We start from the raw sequence: 25,872 nt of genomic DNA, 5'->3' as shown, positions 1-25,872 counted from the left end.
TTAAGTGATTTATACACCAGATTACACATTGGCAGAATTGGGACCATAACCTAGATCTCCCAAGTTCAAATACAGTTCTTTTTATTGTCAGAAGGTGAAGTTTAGGCTAGATCTATTTTTAAATTTCATTATCCTGTGGTCCTAGATGATTTCTAAGATCCCTTGATTCATCAATTTACTGAGCACTTTGCTGACCTTCACTGAAGTACCTCTGGAACATATCATCATGGTTTGGAGATATTCTAGCTTTTAAAACTTATTTCAATCCAGCATAATCTCTGGCAAAACCTACCAAATTTCAATGACTTTTGGTACAGTCCCAGTAAACAGATTGTGTATCTGTTGCCTGAAAGCTAATCTAACTTTTTCAAGATAAGTCTATTATTAGAAGATTGGCCACTAAGTTATGGTTTTGTTTTTTATTTAATCATAGACATGCACTAAGAAGGAATTAAGAAACAATCTCTCATAGTTATTGCAATTCTCAATTTAGTCAGGCAGACCTCAGTTCAAAATTCTTCTCTGACACTATCTGTGTGGCTATAGGCAAGTTCCATAATGCCTTTGACCCTTAGTTTCCGCATCTGTAAAGCTGAGATGGAAATATTTGTAGTATCCAGCTCACAGGCTTGTTTTAGGCTCAAGTAAAACCTATGTAAGGTATTTGCAAATTATAGAACATTGGCTAAATATTAGCTATTACCAATAGGCTGTGATCTCCTTTGGAAGAAAGAAAACTCTTATATGGAATCACAGATTTTTGTTTAGAAATGTTTTTGCTATCCTGATTTGTATTGCCACTGCTTTGAGTAGTTTCTGGACAAGAATCATTTCCTGTTGACTGTGATAACTAGTGAGCAAATACATCCATTGCAATTTTCCCTCCTTGGGTAGAATTGTTCTTTTGAACAATGGATGGGAGCTCAAAAGGTAGATTTTCTAGTGCTAGGTCTGATATAAATAGCTCTTTTTTGAGGTTATGTTGGTCATTATCGATTTTCAGTAATTGGGCCTCAAATCTAAATTAGCACAGGGAACTACTTGGAGGTTCCTAAGATCCTTCAAGTAGGTTCACAAAGTCTAAACGAATTTCATAAAATGTTTTGATTTCTAATATGGTAAATATAATCCATATAAACAAAAACTCTTTGGAGATCCTCAATCATTTAAAAAAGTGTAAGTAGGACCCAAGACCAAAAAATTTAGAGAATGGACATTTGAGTCACTCCTCTTTAGCCGCAAAATTTCAAATCTTTCATAATAGTTAGCATAGATTCCAAGGACAGCACTCATTCTGCTTTTTTTCAGCCTATATTTTACCAGATTTTTAGTTCCAGTCAGACTAAAATACTTAAACCCTTTGGAATTTTATTCTTTTTCTTTAAAAAAATTAAAACTATATCTGTCTTTTGAGATATCATTTTTCATTCAAACTGATTCTAGCAATATTCTTGCTAAAGTCTCAGATCAAGGACTTAGGGGTGTGACTTCAAGGGTAACTTTGATATATGATCATTTAAACATTTAAAGTTGTAAAAGAAACATATTGGGAAAGGTAAATTCAGTAACAATACATGTGTTGGAATAACATGGCTTTGAAGATCAAATATTCTGTGATCTACATTTTCATCTTTTTAATGTATCTATTCCATTCCTCTGGTGTCTCACAACAGGATTATAATGGGAAGTAGCTCTCTGACAGGATGTGTCAGACTTTTTTGGGGTTATGGTGCCATCTATTGAGTTCTTAGTAAATATCATCTTGTTAAAATAATGAAAACAACTTGGCCATTTATAAACTAAGATCAACATGAAGTTGAGGGTCTGATTTTAATAGCTAATATGGCATGGCAATGAATACACAACCACTCTGCTTTAGTGACCTACTCTACTTTATTAATTTGTTTGAATAACACAAGAAATACACAAAATAAAAAAAAAACACATAGATGTTTTATAAATAGTCCTTAGAGGTCAAGTTCAAGTCACTTATTTTACAGATGAGCAAACTGAGGTCCATGAAAAAATAATTGACTTGCTTAAGGCAGTAATGGCTAATAATGGCAGAATCACAATTAGAAACATACTTGTCCCTGTCACTGGTCAGTGATTTTTCTATCATACTATGCATTGGCAATTTATCAATTTATTAGCAAACAAAATTCTTTGACAAATAAGGAATCAGTTTACATATGTTTTCAGAAAGAGATATTAACTATTATTATATAAGCAAAAGTTTCTTGTCTCATTATTGTGAGCAAAGAACTTTATAAACTTTACAAAGTACATTTATTATTGTAGCTTTATCCTTTTCTTGTCTATTTCTATTATGGAACAAATAAATGTACTTTGGTTCTATCTCTGCTTCATCTTATAACATTCAAGAGGTTCAATAATTACTTACTATGATATCAATAAATCAAATGATACATCCCCTTCTTTCAAGGAGCTTATATTATACCAAGGGAAACAGTACACACATGTAAGTCTACAGAAAACACAGAACATCAAATATACTATTGGAAGGAGAAAGGTAAAAGCAGTTTCGGAGTCTTGAGTCATGAAGGGAACCAGGGATTTCTTGTGCTCTATTAGTATCTTCATGATGTTAAAGGAAATTGAGTTAGGCTGTTGGCACATTAGATTCCCCCACCCATCCACCCAATTGCAAACTAATGGGAGGATATGGACAACAGTACCACAAGATGGCCAGAAATGATTGGATTGCATTCTGCATTATTGCTAGGGATAAGCACATTGATGTAATCATAGCAGGCTTTAAATGTTTGTAATACAATAGCAAACAACAGAAGTTCTTAAACTGGTAAACACAAACTAATTTGCTTCTATCCTAACATCTAACTATAGTATCAATAGCACCAATTTTATGTGATTGTTAGAAAATCTCCTAAACATAACATTATTCAATAGCTATGATTTTAAAAAGATGCTCTTCTCTCCCATGTTTGAATGCTAGTTCCTTTTAGTATGGATTATTTCATTATTTCAGTTTTTACACTTGTATCCCTAGAACTTAGCATTGTGTCTAAAAACTATTATTAGTTATTGATTGATTAAAGGCTCTTTTTAAGAGCACTAGTACAGAATAAGTTAGATTCTTCACAGGCCATTTCTTTACGTAGTAGTTGACATATTATATATCTTACCCTCTGGGAGTAGGGTAGCAATGTTATACAATAGGAAGAGAGAGCTGATCTTAGAGCCAGGAAAACCTGGTTACAAGTCCCACTTGTCACATATCCTAGTTATGGGATCATAAGCAAATCACTTGACTTTCCAATGACCTAAGTAACAATAAGAGAAGATAATATGCCTTGTTAGAGGAAGTTTCTTCATCTGGAAATTCCCTACATCAGTGAAATCATCGCTTCTATTAGCATATGCAAAGAGAGGGGAACTAAAGAAATGGTCCAGCTCACAAAAGATAAAAGAAACAAAAATGATATAGGACATTTTCTTTAAAAAGCTCATGATTAAGAGAAAAATAGGATTGTCCATTGTTTATCCATTTTTACATTCATTCTTCACCTCATTTTGCATGTATAAAGAATATAAGGAGGAAAGAGGTAAGGGTGAATGATGTGTAAAGTGAGTATAAGCCTGGCAGCTGGGGAATTAGTTCTTTGGGCAATTGATGTTCCATAGATAATCAATTGTCAATCTCTAATTAGATTGTTGTATGCAAAATCTTATATATATATATATATATATATATATATATATAATATTTTACTATTATCTGTAGAGCAGTTTGATTTTTTAATGGAAAATTTGAATTTTTAAAATTCAATTAAAATTTTTCATTTTTTTTCAAAAATTCCGTTTAAAAAATCAAGTTCTCATTTTCTTCTCATCCACTGGTGAAATAATCAAAGTGTTTGGTTGTAGTTTTTATGTTGCCAGAAACATTCAGCTTGCATCCCCCCAGCCTTGCATAATTCCTTGGCTTCCAGGTCCTTTTTCTTTTTCTGTTTCCTTTTTCACTTTGGAATGTTAAAATAATAGGAATTTTTGTGCAGCTGAATGGATATGATGTCACTTGTCATATTGATGAGAAGTCTTACAGGGACCCTTATGGTAAATCAGTGTCCTAGATGACAAACTGTGTTTTGATCTCAGTATGCCAGGAACCAGAAGTTTATATATTCCTTACCATGTCTTAGTATTCTACTTAAATAGTGGTGGTTAGGCCTGGGGCTTTGTTTTAAAAAGCTGCAGGATGTGATTTGTGTAGAGATTCTGGCCATGAAACAGTTTGTGGAGAAAAATTATTGTTTTTAATGGTAAGGAACAGCACCTAAGCAAAAGCACTAAGCCGAGGAAAAAAGACAAGTCCTGAGACAGAATGAAATGATAACAGGAGATAAATATTGAATGTGAGGGGCTCTGTTGCTTGGCAAAAGCATGGCAGCAAATAACAGAACTGGAAAGAAGGAAAGGCTGTGATATTATGAAGACACTGAATTGTTGTGGGTTTTTTGGAGGGAAAGGTAAGACAGTTCTGTAACATGGTCTTTAACATGGATTCTCTACTATTTTTGAACAACTGTTTCCTGTATAGAAAAGCCAATATAGATAAGTGCAAGATGAAGCATCCCATTCTTGTGTTGTTCTATCAGGGTAGGCTTGTCTACCTAAATAGGAGTGGTGATCTGAGTGCTTCCACTTAAATGCTAATCATTTTTCTGTACCATAAATGGAGGTCTTTTTGTTAGTAAAGTATGACATTGTATCAAAACCAATTTGATGGATTAAATAAATTTAAATATTAGCCTTATCACTTGAAATTTTCTTTGAACTACAATTTTAAAATTTATTTTATTTTATGTAATAAAACAAGCATTTCCATAATATAGTATAATAAAAAATAATTACATATGAAACTACTTATCCATTATATAACTAGTTGTTTTTTAAAATATATAATAAAATTATCATGTAAATTTCTTTTTTTTCTTCTTCCTCACCCTAGAGATTAAATACAAATAAGTGTGTATATATATATATTTGTGTGTGCACATGAGCATATATGTATAGATACATATATGTACATGTATATTTAAATTATTCTCTATGTATATTTCTATTTATTAGTCTTTTTCTAGATGTGGATAGTCTTTCTTTATATGTCTTCATAAGAACTACAATTTTAATGATTCACAAAACCACTTCTCAGAAAATTTTCTTTTTATAAATACTATATATTAGGACAATCTGAATGTGAGAGTTCAAATGGAATACATGTTTCCAAAGGTGGACAGTATTTGATTGATATCATTTTGCCATTTATTGTGAAGTAAGAACTGATAAATCTCCTCTGTCTCATGGTCTTCTTTCCAACCACTTTAAAAAAATTCAGTTTCTATTGAAAAGCTTCATTACTTCAACTTAGAATATTGATAGATTGTAAGATCAATATTAATCAGGAGGTTTCAAAATTTAAATAATCTCTCCTATTTTGTTAATAGAATAGGTTATTTTATGAGACGATAATACTACTAAAAATTAATATTTATTTATACTTACTATGTGCTAGGCACTATGCTGAGTATTTTATAATTATTATCTCATTTGATCCTCACAACAACCCTAGAAAGTAAGTACTTTTATTGAAAATCACTTATTATTGAAAAACTCCTGAAACAAACAGGAGTTAAATGATTGTCCTAGGGTCATATAGCTAGCAACTGTCTGAGGCTAAATTTGAACTCAGGTCTTCCTGTCTCTAGACCCAGTGCTTTATCCATTGCCATAGCTAACTTCCCTTCAATTATGAAAGTAGATAAAATGGAAGTTGGTAATAGAATAAATTGAATATATTATAGGGTCTGTTGCATGCATGAGTTTATAAATTGGAGTTCTCTGATGCTAAAAATTCTATCTGTGAATATGTAGATAAAAAATCCCATTTATTTTCTTTTTAATCCTAAAATTTTCATTTCATGGGATAAAAAAAAAAAAGCTCATATTTTTCTGAGGAGTGCTTAAGTTTACCAGACTGCCCCAAATCTTTCAAGCTCAAAATATTAAGAACTCCTGCTTTACAACATAGGTGTCAAACATGCTTTGTACTTTCTGCAGCTTCCACAACCGGATTAAAGAGTATTTAGGAAACATAAACAACATGAATAAAAATATAACAGAAAATACTACTAAAATGTATTTCCTAAGGCAATTTCATCCACAAAGATCCCTATATATGTTTTTAGGGGCCTCCATTCTCATTTGAGTTTGATATTATTAGTCATAAATGTTGTAGGTTAGATTGAGAAACACCTTCAGTTTTTAAACATCGCTCTCATCGTTGCCATAGTAAATGACTTTGAATGGTAAGTCATTTATATCTGCATTCATTTTTGCAGTCATTTCTGTCTCTCTTGCAATAATGTGATGAAAGTAGTCTCATTTTGCTTCTCCTTTTTGTATGGGTAAAACTGAAGTAAGAAATGCCAGATCAAGGTCAAAGGACAAACTACCAATATCTCATGTTTAGAACTCCCTTTATTTCTTATGTAGGCTATTACTACAGCAGCCAATGTTTATTGACTATTTAGTACTAGATCCTATTTTCTTTTCCTTAGTAAAACTTATAGAGACTTATTGGGTTCCTATGGCAGACATTTTGATAATTAATAACATAACTTCCATTGTTCAAAAAGCCATGATTTCTTTGATGTATATGATTCCTCCATATAGATCTACAACTTCATTGAATCTTATAAAGGACCTACTATGTGCCTTACACTGTGCTAAGCACTGGGGATGCAAAGAAAGGCAAAAGTTAGTCCCTGTGCTCAAGGAGCATACATTCCCTTTTAAAGGGAAAGAAAACAAACAAAAAAGTACAAAGAAGCTATATGAAGGAAGTAATTGACAGAGGAAAGATACTAGAATTGAGAAGGAACAAAAACACTTTCCTTCAGAAGTTATTTTGGGTTCCCAAAATGTCATCTCCTGGTGGCTCACCTTTTGGTGATGAGCTACTCTAAATTCAGCTAGGTTTTCCCTTAGATGATGCACATATTGTTCATCATAGTCCATATTGTGATGCCTTTCCAACTTGTTGCACATTGTAGGACTTATGCTTTGTAACCATGACCAGAAACAAAGGTCCCTCTCTACACTGTAATGCATCATTGTTGTAAGACATGAATAAAGAACTATTTGTCTTTTAGACCTAATATTTTTCATACATGCAAGAATGATGTGCTCGTTTTCAAAAATAAATGGCCATGGAAAAATATTTCTATTGTACTCTAAGATGTGGTAATCATGGAAGACATCATAAAGGAAGTGGCATTTGAGCTGGTGGGAAAGATTTTCAGTGGCAAAAATAGAAAAGCAAAGAGAACATTCAGTGAAGACACTTCTCAAGAATCTTAAAATGAACAATTAAGCAAGAGAATCAAAAATGAAGAGAAGTTGATTATGGGGAAAATAAATATATAAAATAGTTATATAGCCATCTTATAGGAAAACTTGATTGCAAAAAAGACAATAATTTTGGCAGGGAGTAAACCAGGGGAAATGACTGAAGAAGTTTGTGTTACTCATAGAACTGATGTTTACTGAAGAAAATCTGTAGTTTAGGGCTACTATATTTAAGAAAGATTTACTGTAAATCAGTTGTTCATTGCATAGGGTGACACAAAATGATCTTTGAGTCCATATACACCACTAATTAATCATTCAATCAAATCATGGTATTTAGCAAGTTTCTACTATGCGCTAATCATTATGTTAGATAATGAAGATAGAGACAAAAAAAATGAAATGGTTCCTGTTTGAAAATAGCTTTCATTTTATCAGGGGAAATAATAAATATTCGCTTGCAAGGAAATGTGACCTATGCAGTTTTAACTGCCTTAGGGCTTTGGGGACACGTTTCATAAATGGTATAAGATAATGTGAAAAGGGCTACTAATGGTTAGGGAGCTTGAGAAGATTTTATTTTGGAGATAGCATTTAACCTGAGTTTAAATGCACATGATTCTAAGACTGAGATGAAGAGAGAAAACATTCCAATCATGAGGATCTCTAGTATGGGCAAAAGTTGGTGCAATGTTATGTTCTAAGAATAAGTAGGCCAGTAGGTTTGTAAGTCTATAAAGAAGAGTAATTCCTAATAAATCATATTATGAAGGGCTTTAAATGCTAAACAAAAGAACAGAAGCTTAATTTTAGAGATTATAAGGGTCAATGGAATTTAAGGAGATGGTGATATGGTTGCAACTGTTGAGAAGATAACTTCTCAAAACTATGTGGAAGTTAAATTGGCAGTGTTGTGAGTTTGCTCTCATCTACCTATAGAAAAAGTGACCATTTCTAGGCCACATGAAAATTTTTTTCTCAATGAGGCTTAGAATATTTTTTTCACAAAAGATGCTATTAAGTATATCTGAAACTGGGATTGTACCAATTTATCAGTCAAATAAGATATAGAAAGAGATACAAATTTAGATATGATATGGGTCAGAAGTAATTTTTTTGTCTGATGGATCCCTTTGACAGACTGGTGAATATTAGAGAACTTATATTAGAATATTTTACAATACAATAAAATACTTTGTAAAAGATTACAAAAGATGCCAGTTATATTAACAATATAATACCAATTATATTGACTAGAATTACTAAAAGTAAAACAAAAACAAGTTCCCAAACTCAAAATTAAGAATTTCTTATTTTATAGATAGGGTCATTCATCTAGATCTAGAGAAAGTGAAATCAACTGGCCTATTCCATTCATTTTTTGAATGAAGAAACTGATATTAAAAAAGACTAAGCAATTTGCATCAGTAATTTGAACCTAAGTCCTTTGACTCCATAATCTCTTTTCATGGTACCAAATAACTTGCTCAAAGTCTCATTAATTTTCACTAGCAGAATTAGAATTTTACTCAAATTGTCACCATTTCACTGCAAAAAAAAAATAAAACAAAACAGTGACGACAACAAAACCCTTCTATTTTATGACCTATTTTATTGTTTATGCTGTAAAGAGAAAACAATGATAAAAAATGAAAAATTTTGAAAAATAAAGTTTAATGTGGACAGTGATATATTTAATGCTTAATTTTATATTTAAGTAATTATAATTTAATTATAATTATTTGTATTTAATTAATTAATTTATTTTAATTTAATATTTAACTTTAAGAGAAGGAGTGGAATTCAATTATGTTGGTAGCAAAAACCTGAAAAGTCCTGCTTAACTGCTGATGTTTAAGAGATTGTATAAAAACTGTGTACTTTTGTATTGATATATTGTCTTTCTCTTTTACAGGACAAGACACAAACGGTGTAGACGGTAAGAGGCTAATATTTTTGTCTTCTATTACTTATTTTACCTATTTGTTTAAAAATATTTTTGTTGTTCATGCTTGTTTCTAAGATAACTGTCAGGTATTCTCAAAATGACAGTTTTCATCACAAGAAATACAAAAGTCAGAGGACTTGGGTTCACTGAACATTAGTGACATTCCATATGTAAGCTTTTGTAAACCAAAGTTTTTTTTACACTTTTTAATTTCTATTTTCCCCAGGTTTGCTTGTAAATTCCTCTCTTCCCTCTTATTCTTTGGTTCCTTTCTCTACTCCATTTTAACCTCTTTTTTTTCCCTTCTCAGTCACATTCTTCAGTCCCTTTTATTCTTTCCTCTTAACTCTCCCAGTCTTTTGCCATAATAATTGTTCTCAATCTGGTTTTGCTTACAAGCCACTGTGAAAGATGAACCAAATTGATTGAGCTAAAACAGAATGATAAAGAATACATCTCAGTATTGAAGAAGGTGGTACTACTTAAAGGATAATATTGTCATGTCATAAGGTATAAGATACTTTATAATTATATATAAGCTGTTTACATAGGCAGTTATGAGTAATTCTGTAATCTAACTGCTCTCATGTTTTTGGCAGAGTTAAGATAAAACTAGTTCTGAAGTTTCTATCCTGCTATTATTTCCCAATATTCATTGTTTTATGGAGTTTTGTACAGGTGGATGAAATAACTGCCTTGTAATTGAACAAAATTATTAAGATCTAAGCTCAGCATCAGTAATCTCATTGAAATCATCTTTGCTACAATTCCAGTAGCTAGCAGATAAATAGGGATGATCTATGTCTTATTCTTTTCTTACATGATTTTGGTCTTTTAAATAAAGTTTCTCTATTTCAAATTTTTTTCATTTCATGTAAGAAAGAGATTACTACTACAAATGCAAAGAAGTATTGCTTTTTATAATTAGTAAATTATGAAATTTATTTTGAGAGATTTTATAGGAAGAAATAATTCTATTTAATTGAAATAAATTTGTGATTGAGAGATTCATAATTGTTTGCTAAGAGTATTAAAGGGATAACAATATTGTTTTGTGGTTTATGTCATAGAGACTAATTACAATTTTTTTCCCCACAAGGCATCCTTTGAATCAACTGTCAAAGAAAGAATGTTTAAACATTTGTGTTACTCATGTTAGCAATTAAAAAAAGTATATTCATCAGTTGTTTAAATTCAGAGACTTTTTTTCAAAATAAGTATTTGTGGAATTGAATTTCTGTTTGGTAATTTCTTTGTGAAAGTTGCTGGAAAAAAACAAAACAAAACAGCACTCTGTTCTTTTCCCCAAGCCTTTCTGCCCCTCTCTCTAGTTCTTTACTAACTTCAACTATGTCTTCCCTTTCCATCCCTGAAAAGTGTTCTCTTATCTTTGCCAGTTCTTTAAAAAAAAAAATACTAATTTTACCAAATCACTTGTTATTTTGGATAAATAATGATGTTGTGAATATATCTAGTGAAAGGGTAAATACTGTCTTTCATTTTGTTTATAACTCATCATAGCCTGTTAGAGAAGAAAATAATTAAAGGAAAAGATCGAATCTGCTATGTTCCGATATTAAGATGTCTATCATATATAATTTTTTGCTTTCTTCTACCTACCATCACATAGCAGGAACAATTGAGGCTCAAAAGCCCTATTCTTCACTTCCAACTGGCCCACCACCTACTCGCTCCACTGCATTCTTACCCGCAAGCATCTCTGAAAGAGAAAATGGTGCCACAGTGACCATGGCTTCTCTTAACTCACCTATTACTTCAGCTGATGTATCCTCGGATTCTGGCAGTAATGTCAAAACTTTTGCTACTGATGTGACAGGTTGGCTTTTGAGAGAATGAAAATATTAAAAATTACAATAAGGAAATTTTGAACCTATTTCATATTGAAATCTGATTCTTGAAAGAAAAGTTTCTTTGGGTAAATTCTGGTAGTTTCTGAACAGAAGATCATATGTGAGCTTATACCTAAATATGAGTCAGGAAGAGAGAAAGCTCACTTTGAAAGACCTTGTCAAAATTAAGGAAAGATATATTCAGTTCTTTTCCATTTCCCTTTTCTCTACCTTTACTTTTACTTATAGGTAGCCTTCTGTATACTCCTTACACCCAATATCCTCATGCTGTCCTTTTATAGTTTAAAATTCTACATTTTCATATCCCAAATAGACAGCTTCCCTTGAAATACTCAGCCCTTTCCTCTACATTTACTTTTACTTATAAGTAGCCTTTTGTATACGCCTTAAACCCGATATCCTTATGCTGTCCTTTGGTTCTTTAAAATTCCACATTTTCACACCCCAGATAGACAGCTTCCCTAGAAAGAGATCTGAATTAACGATAGTGTGTTAAGATAGACACTTCTGTAAAGTATCTTAAAATTCTAGACACTTATGTAAACTAGAGGTCTATGCTATAGGGACCCAAACCTTGAGCAAAATATATCAGGTCAGCAGTTAAAAGAAAGGCAGAATCTTTTTATTGGAGTGAAAAAAATGATCTATGATGGGCAATTTGCTGAGGAGAACCTATGTATACAATCATCGCGACTTGAAGAGGACCAAAATTTTCTGTGGAATATAATGTTTCACTTGTTTCATACCTAGAATGAATAGGTTGTTTCAATGACCTCTGTGGTTTCTCCTAACTCTAAATCCTATGACTACATGCTGTTCCAAACTTCTATTATCTCCTGGCTCCATTTTAGCCTCACACTTATTGGCCAAGTTAAGTTGACAGACATCACCTTGAACTAATGGCTACCTTTCTTTGTTTTCAATTCCTGACTCAGGTCATGAAGGAAATCTATTTTTTTGTGTGTATTCATAGAGCATCCTGAGCCCAGGAATGGATCTAAAATTATATATATGACCACAACTACAAAATATGTCAATGAACATAATATATATGAAGCATATTTACATATCTTACCATCCCCAGTAGTCAGGCTCATATTATTGCAAAAAGCAACATATCTAGGATCTTTCTCAGGAGGGCAAATCATTCTGCAAGTTTCTTTCTGTGAAGTAATTCCTTCCACCAGGGGCCCAGGGAATTCCCATGCAACCTCAGTGCTGGATAAGATGTTCTACATTGACCTTAAAAGGGTCAGATCAAAAAAAAGATTGAGGAAGAAATCCATTAAAGGGGAGTATTTATCTCTCTTAAATTGTGATTCTTCTGAATTAGATATAGGAGATACTATTACATACTCAGTCAAAATGAAGAACCCTGCCGGAATCAAAAGCAGGTGATTTCTTTATCCTTTGTTCCCTTTTTCTGCTGTGTCTCACCAGGGATAGGATTAGAGCCAAAAAAGCCCCCAGGGTCTTAAACTTAGAGGTATCAGTAATAAATAACACTTTAGGGCAATATAAAAAGAAAAAAAAAAGCAGAGGCTATGGGGTATTTTTTCCCAAACCTACCTGGACTTAGCTACCTAAGTTATTAGATTGGCAGATGAAGATACTTTCACAACATAGAGGACCCTTGGAAAATTCCATTTTATAATTTCTTAGCATTTGAGTAGTTTATCCAAAGTCAGGGAGAAACTAACATAACAATCTTACTTTCTTACCTCAGGTGTGTCACCAACCAAGAGCATCCATCTTACCACCCATGCAGCCTCTCACGCTCTCTCCGATGGATCTGTCAACCAAACACTCAGCAGCAGTCCTGCTGTCTTTCCCACACTCATCGCTGATACAGCGAATAACTCAACAGGTTTGCCCAGTTCCTTTGCATGTGGCAAATCATACCTCCACTGACCAACCACTTGCTCAAAATTTACCAGCACATTTAGATGTTTTATTAACTTTTTGAGTTTTAGTCTTACTTCTAGGATTGTGACAATTATGGAAACCCTCAACTACTATACTTAAATAATTCTCAAAATTGAGGCTTTTGAGAATTCAGCAATGATGAATAGAGAGCTTTGCAGCTGTTAGGAAGGGGAAATGTTTTGTAATGTATGCTATGTTTTTATTCATATTTTGAGATAGCATTATAGATAAAAAAGATCTCTCATTGCTCTTAATAAAAATTGATCTGTTCTCAGTCCGTTAGCCTAGCACCCAAAGATTCTTTTGTTTGTCTATAGGATCTCACCCATACTTTAACTAAGTACCATGTAAATGCTCTGTAAATATCTGCTGTTTGTTTAATGAAATTAGAGAATATTATCTCTGTTATGATACATCTGGCACAGAAAAAGGTATTGGTTCTGGAGTTAGAGGACTTGGATTCAAAATCTGACCCAAAGTTTGACCTTGGGCAAGCCATTTAATATGCTTGGAACTCACGTTTTTGATCTAAAAAATAAAGAGTATTAAACTAAATGATCTCCAAGGACTTTTCTAGCCCTAGAAATATAATTCTATCAGACAAGATTTTCTAAGTTAACTAGGGAAAGGTTATGGAGTTATTCTTAAGGTATAATAATTTCAAAGGCATTGTCAACAGATGAAAATAAATGAACTCACCAACTCATTAAGAATAATTTATGTACATCAGAAGTTACCAGATGGGAAGCCACACTCCAGAGGAACCTCTTTCTATCCCTACCTAAGACCGTCTCAGGTTTTGGTCTTCTGGTTTCTCAGATTCTTGCTCTTCACACAGCACTTTGTGATTTCTCTTCTTACTCTTTTACAACTGTATTGGCTTTAAAAGCTAATTTTGAGGGACTATTTTGTAACATACTCTGGATTGTGTTTTCTAGTACTTGCTGTAAGTACCAGTGATGGTTCTGTTTCTTCCATTTATTCTCAGTGACTGTACTGGGTACAGCTTGTTTCACATATTTTCTAAGATCTGGAAATGAGAAAATACTTGGAAACAAGTAATTTTGCTAGTCAGGTTCTTTACAGATGCAGTTATAATGTTAACTTTGAATTTTAAGTCTTTGTTTTTGTGTGACAGAAAGAAATAATAGTTACTAATTCCTTCTTTACTATAGATTATAAACCAGAAATGCTTACCCCCACATCCTTACCTGCAGACTCAAACTCTACATCAGTAACAGATTTCAATCCAGCACGCAACAGCTCTGCTGTCCTTCCTTCACTCACTACTGCCATCACCATCACTGATAATATTTCAGGTTTGGTTCTTCTCACAATTAAATCTCCAGATAGTAAGGATGGGTAAGGCTTGCCAGGGTAAGTCTAGAAATAGCTCTTTTGTTCACAAAAATATATATAGATATTGAATTTTACAAATTTTAGAAGATGGAAAATGTATTAGTTTTTTTTTTAAATGTGCCTTTTAATTAAAAATTATGCTATATGCAATTTCTGTTTTTACTTAAATGAAGTCAATAGTAAAGTATTGACTTGGAATCAGGAAACACTCAATTCAAATCCTGCCATTGACAATAAATATAACTGTGTGATTTTGAATGAGTTACTTAACTTTTATATTTTTTAAGAAAATTCTTAGGATATTCCTGCATCTTAGATAGGTCAACTATATTGGTGATATATATTACATCTAGAAAAAATAAATTAGGAATGATTTAATTTGTCTAAAACCTTTATCTTTTGCTTGTTCAAATTTTAAGAGTAAATCAAATACAATTGATATGAAAATGAACAATGTTTCACATTTTAAAAACAATTCACTTTTGAAAAATAAGAAGAAACTTTTCACTTTCCATTTTCAAATAGCAAGTTCATTGATTAATGGTCAATTTTTCTTTTGCTTTCCTTGCAGATGTTTCTGATTCTACAGTCAATGTAAAACTCCAAACTACCACAGACAGCCCCTCAAGTTTTAGCCCTGCCTTGTATGATTCAAGAAAAGGTACAAACTGATACACAGTCGTTGTAGACTTTACATTCTCTGAATGGACATCTACTCATAAAAAGGAACTAATTTTACTAAACTTTCTTTTTCTGAATGTAATTGAAAATTTTATCTTCAGCTATTGAGGCACAACAATAGTGAAATTAGTCAGAATCATTGCATTTCTACAGTCAAATTGTCCAGGATATTTTGTTTGTGTCATTGGTACAATTTATATTTTTATGATAAAAAAGGCCTATGCAAACCTTATAATCAATCCAATAGAATGACCAAATGAGGCCACTGTTGTTGTTGTTGTTATTGTTTATGATGGTTCTGGATACTAAAAGGAAAAAGATCATTCTTTAAACTAGAATAGTTTCATGATCAAACAGCTATAGATATATAGTTGACACCTATGTAGTTTCTGTAGGGCATGATAATCTAAAAGCAGAAGGAGCATTCATAGACTGATCATAAAATTCACAGTAGTCAGAGTATCTCACTTTGATGGTAGAAGTTTCTGAATTTCAACAAAGAATATTGACAGGAACGTCAGAGACCTTGAGATCTTTCCTATCTTGCTGTAGTCACTTCTGACTAAACTTCTGGAGTTACATGTTATTTTCTTAGTCTTTTTTTAAATTAATAACTTATCTTTATTCTGTTCTACCTGAAGGAGAGTCAAAAGGCAAGTCAGAATTAAAAACAGCACCAATAAGTTACTCACCCTTTCTTTTCAGTTAAAACATACACATACTTATCTTAACTCCTATCTGAATGGATCTGCAAATGATGGCTACATATCTCTTCAGTGATCTAGGGTACCCTTGAGGAATTGGAAGAATTTATTAATGGTATATATAGCTCATTAGCTCTGCCATTATCCTTTCTCCTCATGATTATCAGCTGATATCAATCAGTCATCCAGACTTAACTGACTTTTAGTTGCATGCCCAATTCATTGATCTTCTTTTTCCCTATTTTATTCAAGTATACATCTAGATATATAAAATTTCCCCTAAGAACTACTTCGACTACATCCAATAATTTTTTATGTTGTATCATTATTGTTATTCTCTTGGATGAAATTATTGCTTGTTTTTTATGGTTTGTTGTTTTACTTAACCATTCTTTAGGATTAGATTATTTTGTTTCCAATTATTTTTGGTCTATTTTTCCATAGGCCTTTATTGCATGTAATTTTTATAGCATCATGATTTGAAAAGGATGCATTTATTATTTCTACATGTGATTTTGAGGTTTTTATACCCTAATGCATGGTTAATTTTTGTGTAGGTTCCATGTACTATCAAGAAAAAAGTATATTTCTTTTTGTCCCTATTCAATTTTCTCCAAAGGTCTAGCGCACCTAACTTTTCTAAAATTCTAATTATCTCCTTAACTTCCTTCTTGTTTATTTTGTGGTTTGATTTATCTAATTCTGATAGAGGGAGGTTAATATCCCCCACTAGTAAATTGCTTTCTATTTCTTCTTGCAATTCTCTTAACTTCTCTAAAAATTTATATACTATGGCATGTGGTGCATATATGTTTAGTATTGGTGTTACTTCATCATCCCTTCAGCAGGATGTAGTTTTCTTCCTTGTCTTTTTAAATTTAGATCTACTTTGGCTTTTGCTTGATCTGAGATCAGTATTGCTGCTCTTGCTTTTTTACTTCAGTTAAATCACAATAGATTCTGCTCTAGCCTTTTACCTTTATTTCATATGTATCTCTCTGCTCCAAATGTGATTCTTGTAAACAACATATTTCAAGATTCTGGCTTTTAATCTAGTTTGCTATCTGCTTCTGTTTTATGGGAGGATTCACTGTATTCACATTCATAGTTAAAATTACTAACTCTGTATTTCATACCACACTATTTTCCCCAAGTTATACATTTCTTTCATCTTTCCCTCCTCACCAGCATTTTGCTTTTGACCACCACTTCACTCAATCTGCCCTCCCTTTTTAACTCCTCCCCCTTTTTAGTCCCTTTCTCCTTCTACTTTTATTCTATCTTCTGTTAGCCTCCCCATTTTCTTTCCTCTTTCTCCTTCTACTTTCCTTTAAAATGTAGGATGAGACAAGTTTCTATATCTAACTAAATATGTATCATATTCTATCTTTAAGTCAAATCTGATGAAATTAATGTTCAAATAATGCTCATCAGCCTCCCTTATTTCCCTCAATGGTAATAGATCTTTTTCTGTCTCTTTATGTGATGTAATTTACCCCCATTTTGCATCCCCTTTCCCCTTCTTCCAGTATAATTCCCTTTCCATTCCCTAGCTTCTTTTTTTATATCAACATATTAAAGTCAATTTACATTCTCACCTTCGAAGTATCCCCCCACATAGATGCAGTTTTCAAGAGTTATACATAACATCTTCCCATGTAGGGATATAAACATTTTAACCTTTAAAAACCTGTTTTTTATGCTCAAAGGTCTATCAAACTATGCATACCCTTTGATCCAGTGGTGTTTCTACTGGGCTTATATCCCAAAGAGATCATAAAGGAGGGAAAGTGACCCATATGTGCAAAAATGTTTGTGGCAGATCTTTTTGTAATGGCAAGAAACTGGAAACTGAGTAGATGTACATCAATTAGAGAAAGATTAATAAGCTGTTATTGAATGTTATGGAATATTATTGTTTTATAAGAAATAATCAGGAGTTTGATTTTAGAAAAGCCCAGACAGATTTACACAAACTGATGCTGAATGAAATAAGGAGAACCAGGAGATCATTATACACAGTAACAGCAAGATTATAGAATGATCAGTTCTGGTGGACATGACTTTCTTCAACAATGGGATGATTCAGGCCAGTTCCAAAGGTCTTATGATGAAAAGACCCATCTGTACCTAGAAAGAGGACCATGAGAACTCAGTATATCACAACATAGTATTTTCACTCTTTTCGTTGTTGTTTGCTTGCACTTTGTTTTCTTTCTAATTTTTTCCTTTTTGATCTGATTTTTCTTGTGCAGCATGACATTTGTAGGAAATTTGTATAGAAGAATTGCACATGAGTTTAACATATATTGGAGTACTTGCCATCTAGGGGAGAGGGTGGAGGGAAAGGAGGAAAAAAAGTTTGGAACACAAAGTTTTGAAAGGGTGAATGTTGAAAATAATCCATTTATATATTTTGAAAATAAAAAGCTTTAATTAAAAAAGCATAGTTCTTTTTTCCCTTCCCTTTTTATCTTTTCATACTTCTCGAGTTCTATATTTGAAGATCAAATTTTCTGTTCAGCTCTAGTCTTTTCATTAAAAATAATCAAAAATCCTCTATTTTATTGAATATCCATCCTTTTTCCTGAAATATAATGCTTAGTTATGTTGGGTCATTGATTTTTGGCTTCAGTCCAAGCTCCTTTACCCTCCAGTATATCATACGGAGGCTTTTCAATGCTTTAAAGTAGAAGCTGCTAGATCCTGCTAATTCTGATTGTGGCTCTTCGATATTGAATTATTTCTTTCTGGATGCTTGCAGTATTTTCTCCTTGATCTGATTCTGAAATTTAGCAACAATATTCCTTGGAATGTTCATTTTGAGATTTCTTTCAGGAGGTGATAGGTGGTTCTTTCAACTGCTATTTACTCTCTGGTTCTAGGATATAGGGCAGTTTTCCTTGATAATTTCTTGAAAAATGTTGACCATGCTCTGTTTTTTATTGTGGTTTGGAGGTAGTACAGTAATTCTTAGATTAGCACTCAGATTGTCTAACTTGGATCTATTTTCCAGGTCAGTTGTTTTTCCAATGAGATATTTTATATTTTTTTCATTATTTTTGTTTTGTTTGACTGATTCTTGATGTCTTATTGAGTCATTCACTTCCATTTGTCCAATTCTAATTTTTAGAATTTTTGAACTTTTGAATTTAGTTTTAGAATTTAATTTTAGAATTATTAGAATAATTATTGAATTATTTTCTTCAGTTGGAAACCTCTTTTTATATTTGTCCAATTGAATTTAGGAGTTGTTTTGTTCATTGGATTTTGTTTTCCATTTCATCAATTTTATTTTTCAAGGAGTTGTTTCTTTTTCCATTTCACCAAATCTATTTTTTAAAAAGTGGTTTTCTTCAGTATATGTATCTTTTCTCATTTCAACAAAAGTATTTTTAAGGAGCTCTTTTCTTCAGAAAATTTCTGTGAAATGAAATGAAAGCTTTCATTTCCTTTCCCCATTTTTCTTTTAACTCTCTTAAGATTTTTTTGGAATTCTTCCAAGAGTGTCTTTTTAGTTCAACACCAGTTTATATCTCCCTTTAAGGCTTCAGTTGGAGGCATTTTCCTTTAGTGTCCTCAGGGTTTGAGGTCTGTTCTTCCCTGTCTCAATGATACCTATCTGTGGTTAGAGGTCTTTTTGCTTTTTTTTTTTTGCTCATTTTTTAAAGTTTGATATCTGCTAGGGCAAAGGGGAGATTGTCCCAAGCTTCCTTTACAGGGTAACCGAGGTTTACACTGCCCTGGGACTGGTAGTGCTAGAGGCATCCTCCCCAAGCTAGGTGGGCATGGCCAAATTCTGCTTGTTATGTTGAATTTCAGGGGCTCAGTATTTGCCTTTGGTAGTTGTATTGGAGGTCTCACAGCTAGTCTGCTGACCCACTGGCCTTCTGAACCAGGAGAGAGAAGACAATGCTGCTGTATTTTGGCTAAGAGTCTCTCACTAGATTCCCCCTGCCAAATCTCTCCATCCTGAATCTTCCTGCCCTTGGCCTGCACTGAGCTGAGTCTCACCCTCTCCCCCAGCCCCAGTTTGATTGATATTGACCTTTCCTAAATTCCTTCCAAGATATCTTCTGCTGAAAATTTGTTACATTCCAAATATTTGTGGATTTTGTCTCTCCAAAATCCAATCAGAGGTTTGACCTGGTGTTGATTCTGAGTCTCTCAGAATCAAGACACCAGGAAGAGTTCAGGCAAAGTCCTGTCTACTCTCTGCCATCTTTTTAACTGGAAAGTATATTGTATTGTTATTAGTATGAAGAGTTGGTACAAAACATTTCCCCTAAGATTTCTAACTCTACCACCAGGGGAAAGTGGGCTTAAGTTTAGAAAGTTCATGTAGCAAAAATGTATATCATAGCTTCTGACTGCTAGCAATATTTTCCATCTTTTTTTCAGGGCACTAGTGAAATCCCTCAGCCATGATGCAGCTTTTTACATGTGGTATATTGTAGTTCAATGATCCTTCTTTATCTAATTACTTCTTCTCTCCCAATATTGATATAGCCACCAGTCACCAAAGTATTTAGTACATGCTTAGGGAAAAGTTCAAATCCTCTTGTGGAGGGCAATAACCCTAAACCAAGAAGGAGTCCTTCTTCTCTCCTTCGTAAGGGATTCCTTCTCAAGGGTTTAACTGGAATGGGTTTACTGGGTCACTACTTACTATAAAACTCTTAGTTTCTGAACTAGATCACTGTTTAATACAAGTTCCCTGAGTATAAATAAGTTCCTTGCCTAATCAGAATATACTTCCTGTAGATGTCTCTTTAGTTCATTCACTTAGTATAAAGTTACCAATGTGGCTGATTTATAAAGATGATCTTTCATCTGGGTGAGATAACAGAGTATCATGTCTTATCACCTCAGGTAGATAATATAATTATTGAGGCTAATGTCAACATTTATACTAGATAGATATCAATACTGCTCATGAGTTTTGATATTTATTTAGATCTCAAAGGGGCTTTATTTCACTTTAATTTTGAGGTAGAAAGCATGAAATATATAACTATACTATTATAAGTAGCTATTTCCACTAACCAATTACTCATGTTTATTCAAAAAAATAAGTAAAAGTTTTCGAAAACCAAATCATTGACATTAGTATTTTTTTATATTAATGATGGAACCATTGAACTTGAGTTCTTTTCTAAATACTAGCTCTGACATTTGCCACCTGTTTAATCTTCCTTTATCACTTTATCTTTTTAGACATCTATGTTTTCATGTATAGGTGAGGGGATTGAATTAAATCATAGGATTATAACCTTTAAGAACTCCGTCCTTATACAAATGGAGTAACCTGAAACCCAGAGGATTTGGGTGATTTGTACAAAGTTAAACAGATCTGAACTCAGGTTTTCTAATTAAAAATCTTGGGCTTCATAAGATCCCTTTTTGATCTAATAGTCTATGACTCTCTGCTAATTACTTATCACTTATTATAATTTCATCAAGTGGTGGGAAAGAACATGAAACCTGAAGACAGAAGATAGTAATTCCATTTAGCCATAGACAAATCACTATGATAATTTGTTTTCTTTTTTTTTTCTTTTCCAGAAGATAATTCAAGTACTGAGCAATGTGGTAAGTTTAATCTTGTCTTGGTTTTATGTCTTGACTAATCTTCATTCCTGTCTCAAAGAAAGAAGGATCTCTCCTTTCTAAAGATGCTACCTATGCCCCTAACCCTATCCTAAACAAATTTTTCCTGAGCTTTTTCCAATCTAGTATTAAATCTTTTTCAGATCTTATAATATCTTTTTCCACTAACTCCTCCTCTTCTTGCACAAGTATTTTGATCTCATTTATCATTTTTAAAAAAGCTTCCTCTATAAATAATTGTAGGTGAATAAATTAAAGCAATTTCTAGTCCAATGATAAAATGCTCTAAATCATTGTTGTTTAAAAAAATGCAAATTAAGAAAACTTTGAGGTATCACTATATACTTCTCAGGTTAGCTAAGACATTATGAAAAGATAATAATGAATATTGGAGGCCATGTGGGAAAACAGGGGAACTAAATATTCTTGGTGGAGTTGTGAACTGATCCAACCATTCTGGAGACCAATATGTAACTATGCCCAAAGGGCTCTCAAATTATACATAATCTTTAATCCAGCAGAGTCTTAATGGGGCTGTAACCCAAAGATATCATAAAAAAGAGGAAAGGACCCATATGTGCAAAAATGTTTATAGCAGCCCTTTTTGTAGCAGCAAGAAGCTAGAAATTGAGTGTATGTCCATCAATTGGAGAATGAATAAGTTATGGTAAACCCAGGTCCCCTCCTCCAAATCTGGTTTTCTTGCCTGAATACCATAGTTATTCTTCTTTTTCTATTGATCGCTTAAAAATAGAAAATTACTATTTAAAATGACTAAGTATATGGAAACTAAGTGGATGTCCATCAGGTGGAGAATGATAAGTTATATCATATCATGTTATGATATATGAATGTTGTGGAATATTATTGTTCTATAAGAAATGATCATCAGGTTGATTTCAAATAGTCCTGGAGAGATTTACATGAACTGATGCTGAGTGAAGTGAGTAGAACCAGGAGAATATTATATATAGCAACAGCAAGATTATGTGATGATCAACTGTGATGAACTTGGCTCTTTTCAACAGTGAGATGATTCTGGCCAGTTCCAATGGTTTTATGATGAAGAGAGCCATCTGCACCCAGAGAGAGGACTGTGGGAACTGAGTGTGGATCATAACATAGCATTATTATTTGTTGTTGTTTGCTTGCATTTTGTATTCTTTCTTATTTTTTTCCCTTTTCACCTGGTTTTTCTGTGCAACATGATAATTGTGGAAACATGTATAGAAGAATTGTTTAACATATATTGAATTACTTGCCATGTAGGATAAGGGGTTGAGGAAAAGGGAGAGAAAAAATTTTTGGAACACAAGGTTTTGCAGGGGTAATATTGAAAATTGTCTATGCATATATTTTGAAAATGAAAAAAAGTTTTAATTAAAAAAAAACCTTCCTCAATCCTATCCACATAAGAAATAGCTATTTTCTACCATCACTTCCTCATCAGCAATTTCTTTTAAAAATATGGTATTGTTATTTTCTACCCAATTCAGCTTCATTGAAATAATTAAGTGAAAATTTCCCTTCTTTTCTGTTGAAAGAAGTATCAAAGGATTTCAGATCTATCTGTGGCTCTATAACTGACCTGCTTATGACTTTGAACATATCACAACTTCTTTAGCTTTAGCTTTTATCTTTAATTTTCTCTTTATCTTTAATTTAATTTTCTCTAGTTTTGTCTTGTTTTATTTAGCTGTTTTGCATCCCATTAGATTGCTATATATCTATCCTTTTCTTCTTCCCAGTAAATTATCATTTGTAACAAATCAAAAAAAAAAGAGAAAAAATATCAATTGTGTCTGACAGTATACGCAACATTCCCTACCTTCAAATCCCAATCTGTGCAATAAAGGAAGGATGTGTGTTTCTCAATTCTCTCTGAACTTGGACTTTAAAAATCACAAATCATTTTTTCTTTCCTTCCTTTCTTTTTTTCTTCTTCCCTTCACTCTTCTAACCTTCTTTCCTTCCTTTTTCCTTCCTTTCTTTTCCCTCCTTCCTTCCTCACTTTCTTCCTTCTTACTTTTATCCTATCCCCCTCCTTCCTTCCTCCCTCCCCCCTCCTTCCTTCCCTCCTTCTCTTCCTTCCTTCTTTCTCCTTTCCTCCTTCCCTAACTCCCTCCCTCCCTCCCTCTTTTCTTCCTTCCTTCCTTCCTTCCTCCCTCTTTTTTTCCTTCCTTCCTTCCTTCCTTCCTTCCTTCCTCCCTCTTTTTTTCCTTCCTTCCTTCCTTCCTTCCTTCCTTCCTTCCTTCCTTCCTTCCTTCCTTCTTACTTTCCTTCCTTCCTTCCTTCTTTCCTTCTTCTCCTTTCTTCCCTCCCTCCCTTCTGTTCTGTCTCTCTGTCTCTCTCTGTTTCTCTTTCTCTCTCATAGTCATTTTCATATTGTTTTCTTGGTTCTGCTTATCTTACTCTGCATCAGTTCATAATCATATTCCTATACTTAACCTTCATCTTTATAGTCTAATCACTAATAGTCTATAAACTCCTCTATAAGCCAGATTGTCTTGTATCAGCAAAGTTACAACTACCAGTATAATAACTAACCAGAGATTCACTCTCTTTCACAATGTCTCAAGGAAGAAGAGGATCTTATTGTAGTATGCCTTCTAATTCTCATATGCTCTACTTAGAATGCTTCCTTAGAGCTCTTGTTTTCCCTGATCCACATATATGAAAGTTGCTGGTACAGATTTGCTATACAGGCAAGAGAAATAAAAAAAAACTCCTGATTTTTTCCACCTGCATCCCAATCCAAATATGGGCATTTCCCACTCAAGACAATACTTTCACTCAACAGATAAATAAACACACAAAAGAGTTCCATATTTATTTACTTTAATCCTAAAAGAATCACTCAATAGACATATTACAAATTTTAAATATTTTCATCCTATCATCTCTAATTTCTTTTTATTTTTTATTATTTCCTCCATTACATGTAAAAACAATTTTGACATGTATTTTTGTAAAATTTTGAGTTTCAAATTCTCTATTTTCCTTCTTCACTCCTTCCTCTCTGAGATGGTAAGAAATTTAATATAGGGTTATATGTGCAAACATGCAAAGCAAATTTTTATATTACTTATGTTTAAAAGAAAACAGACCCCCCCCAAAAAAGCAACACATAAAAAAACTAACAAACAAAAAAAATCACAAAAAGTAAAGTGAAAAATAGTAAGCTTCAGTCTTCATTCAGATTCTCTCAATTCTTTCTCTGGAGATGGACAGTATTTTTCATTATGAATCTTTTTAGAATTGTATTAGATCATTGTATTGCTGATTATCTCTAAGTCATTTATAGTTAATCATCGTACAATACTGCTGTTATTGTGTGCAATGTTCCCCTGGTCCTGCTCACTTCACTTTGTATTAGTTCATGTAAGTCTTTCCAGGTTTTTCTGAAATTATCCTGAAATGATCATCTCTTATGGTTCAACAGTTTTCTATTAGACTTGTAGGCTACAACTTTTTCACCCCTAATTGATGGACATTACCTCAATTTCCAATTCTTTGCCACCACAAATTGAATTGCTCTGAATGTTTTTTCTGCAAATATATCTTTCCCTCCAACTTTTTAAAGATACAGATATAGTAGGGGTATTGTTGGGTCAAATGGCCCTTTATGACTAAAAAATATACACTGTCAACTGATGTATCTTGCTCCTCTTTATAATTCTTAAATTCTATAATTCTATAAATTCTTAAAAATAAAATCCTTCTATTATACACTTGGTGGAGATTATTCAGATCAAAGAAGCCATTAGTTACCTTCCTTAATGGTCCATCTGTTTCTCTCTCTCCTACCACTTTGGGGCTATGTATTTATAAGTTCATTAGAATTATTCAGGATAATATTGTTCTAAGATTGTCTAAGGTCTCCTTCAAAGAAAAAGAAAAAGAAAAAGGCTATAAGTATATGATCATTTAAATGTATTTATTCTGAAGTTAAACCTAACTTCTTTTTTCCTTTCAGATAAATACAAAGATAGGACTGTGAATTATACATTTATCTCAGGAAAATATCATGCAAATATCAATATTTCTGAAAATATCACGTGTGATTTTTCAACTCCTGGATTGTGTCTTACAAACCTTAGTGAATGCTCTTTGGTTGCTATACAAATTAAACCATGTCCACATGAAAACTTAATATTAAAGGTGCCTCCAGGTAAATATCCATTTTAATTAGTACTAATTTAGTACATAGCCTTTATTTGGAGTTGTAGCTTAAACAAACAATTTTTAAATCTCATCCTGTCTTTCCTGATGATTATTTTCTGTTATTTTAGCTAGTATTTTCCACAATCACAGTCAGACAATCTGTCTTAGGCTTCTAACTCAAGAATTGCAAGATTTTAGAATTTAGGGCTTCCAAGTA

The 25,872-nt window shown here is 32.8% G+C and overlaps 1 protein-coding gene and 1 long non-coding RNA gene across 5 annotated transcripts in view; one reads left to right on the top strand and one right to left on the bottom strand.

The window, feature by feature from the left end:
• The window catches only part of LOC127562755 (uncharacterized), a 28,976-nt gene extending 15,987 nt beyond the window's left edge, over nucleotides 1-12,989 (bottom strand). The window contains exons 1-3 of the long non-coding RNA XR_007953809.1: nucleotides 12,933-12,989; nucleotides 12,287-12,453; nucleotides 11,109-11,182 (exon numbers count right to left, since the gene is read on the bottom strand). This is a non-coding gene — a long non-coding RNA (uncharacterized LOC127562755). The remainder of the gene's footprint in view (nucleotides 1-11,108; nucleotides 11,183-12,286; nucleotides 12,454-12,932) is intronic.
• The window catches only part of PTPRC (protein tyrosine phosphatase receptor type C), a 134,119-nt gene that overhangs the window by 60,725 nt on the left and 47,522 nt on the right, over nucleotides 1-25,872 (top strand). Inside the window, exons 3-9 of one of the 4 annotated variants that reach the window (XM_051998700.1) lie at nucleotides 9,308-9,331; nucleotides 10,971-11,177; nucleotides 12,938-13,078; nucleotides 14,313-14,456; nucleotides 15,068-15,157; nucleotides 21,447-21,473; nucleotides 25,468-25,662. In XM_051998700.1, coding sequence (XP_051854660.1) covers nucleotides 9,308-9,331; nucleotides 10,971-11,177; nucleotides 12,938-13,078; nucleotides 14,313-14,456; nucleotides 15,068-15,157; nucleotides 21,447-21,473; nucleotides 25,468-25,662 — 828 coding nt within the window. The remainder of the gene's footprint in view (nucleotides 1-9,307; nucleotides 9,332-10,970; nucleotides 11,178-12,937; nucleotides 13,079-14,312; nucleotides 14,457-15,067; nucleotides 15,158-21,446; nucleotides 21,474-25,467; nucleotides 25,663-25,872) is intronic. The other 3 variants (XM_051998702.1, XM_051998701.1, XM_051998703.1) reach the window with 3 other exon arrangements.

This window comes from Antechinus flavipes, chromosome 4 (genome assembly GCF_016432865.1).
Source record: "Antechinus flavipes isolate AdamAnt ecotype Samford, QLD, Australia chromosome 4, AdamAnt_v2, whole genome shotgun sequence".
Classification (NCBI taxonomy): Eukaryota; Metazoa; Chordata; class Mammalia; order Dasyuromorphia; family Dasyuridae; genus Antechinus; species Antechinus flavipes.
Note: the sequence above shows the minus strand (reverse complement) of the source record. Positions and strands in the feature narration are given on the sequence as shown.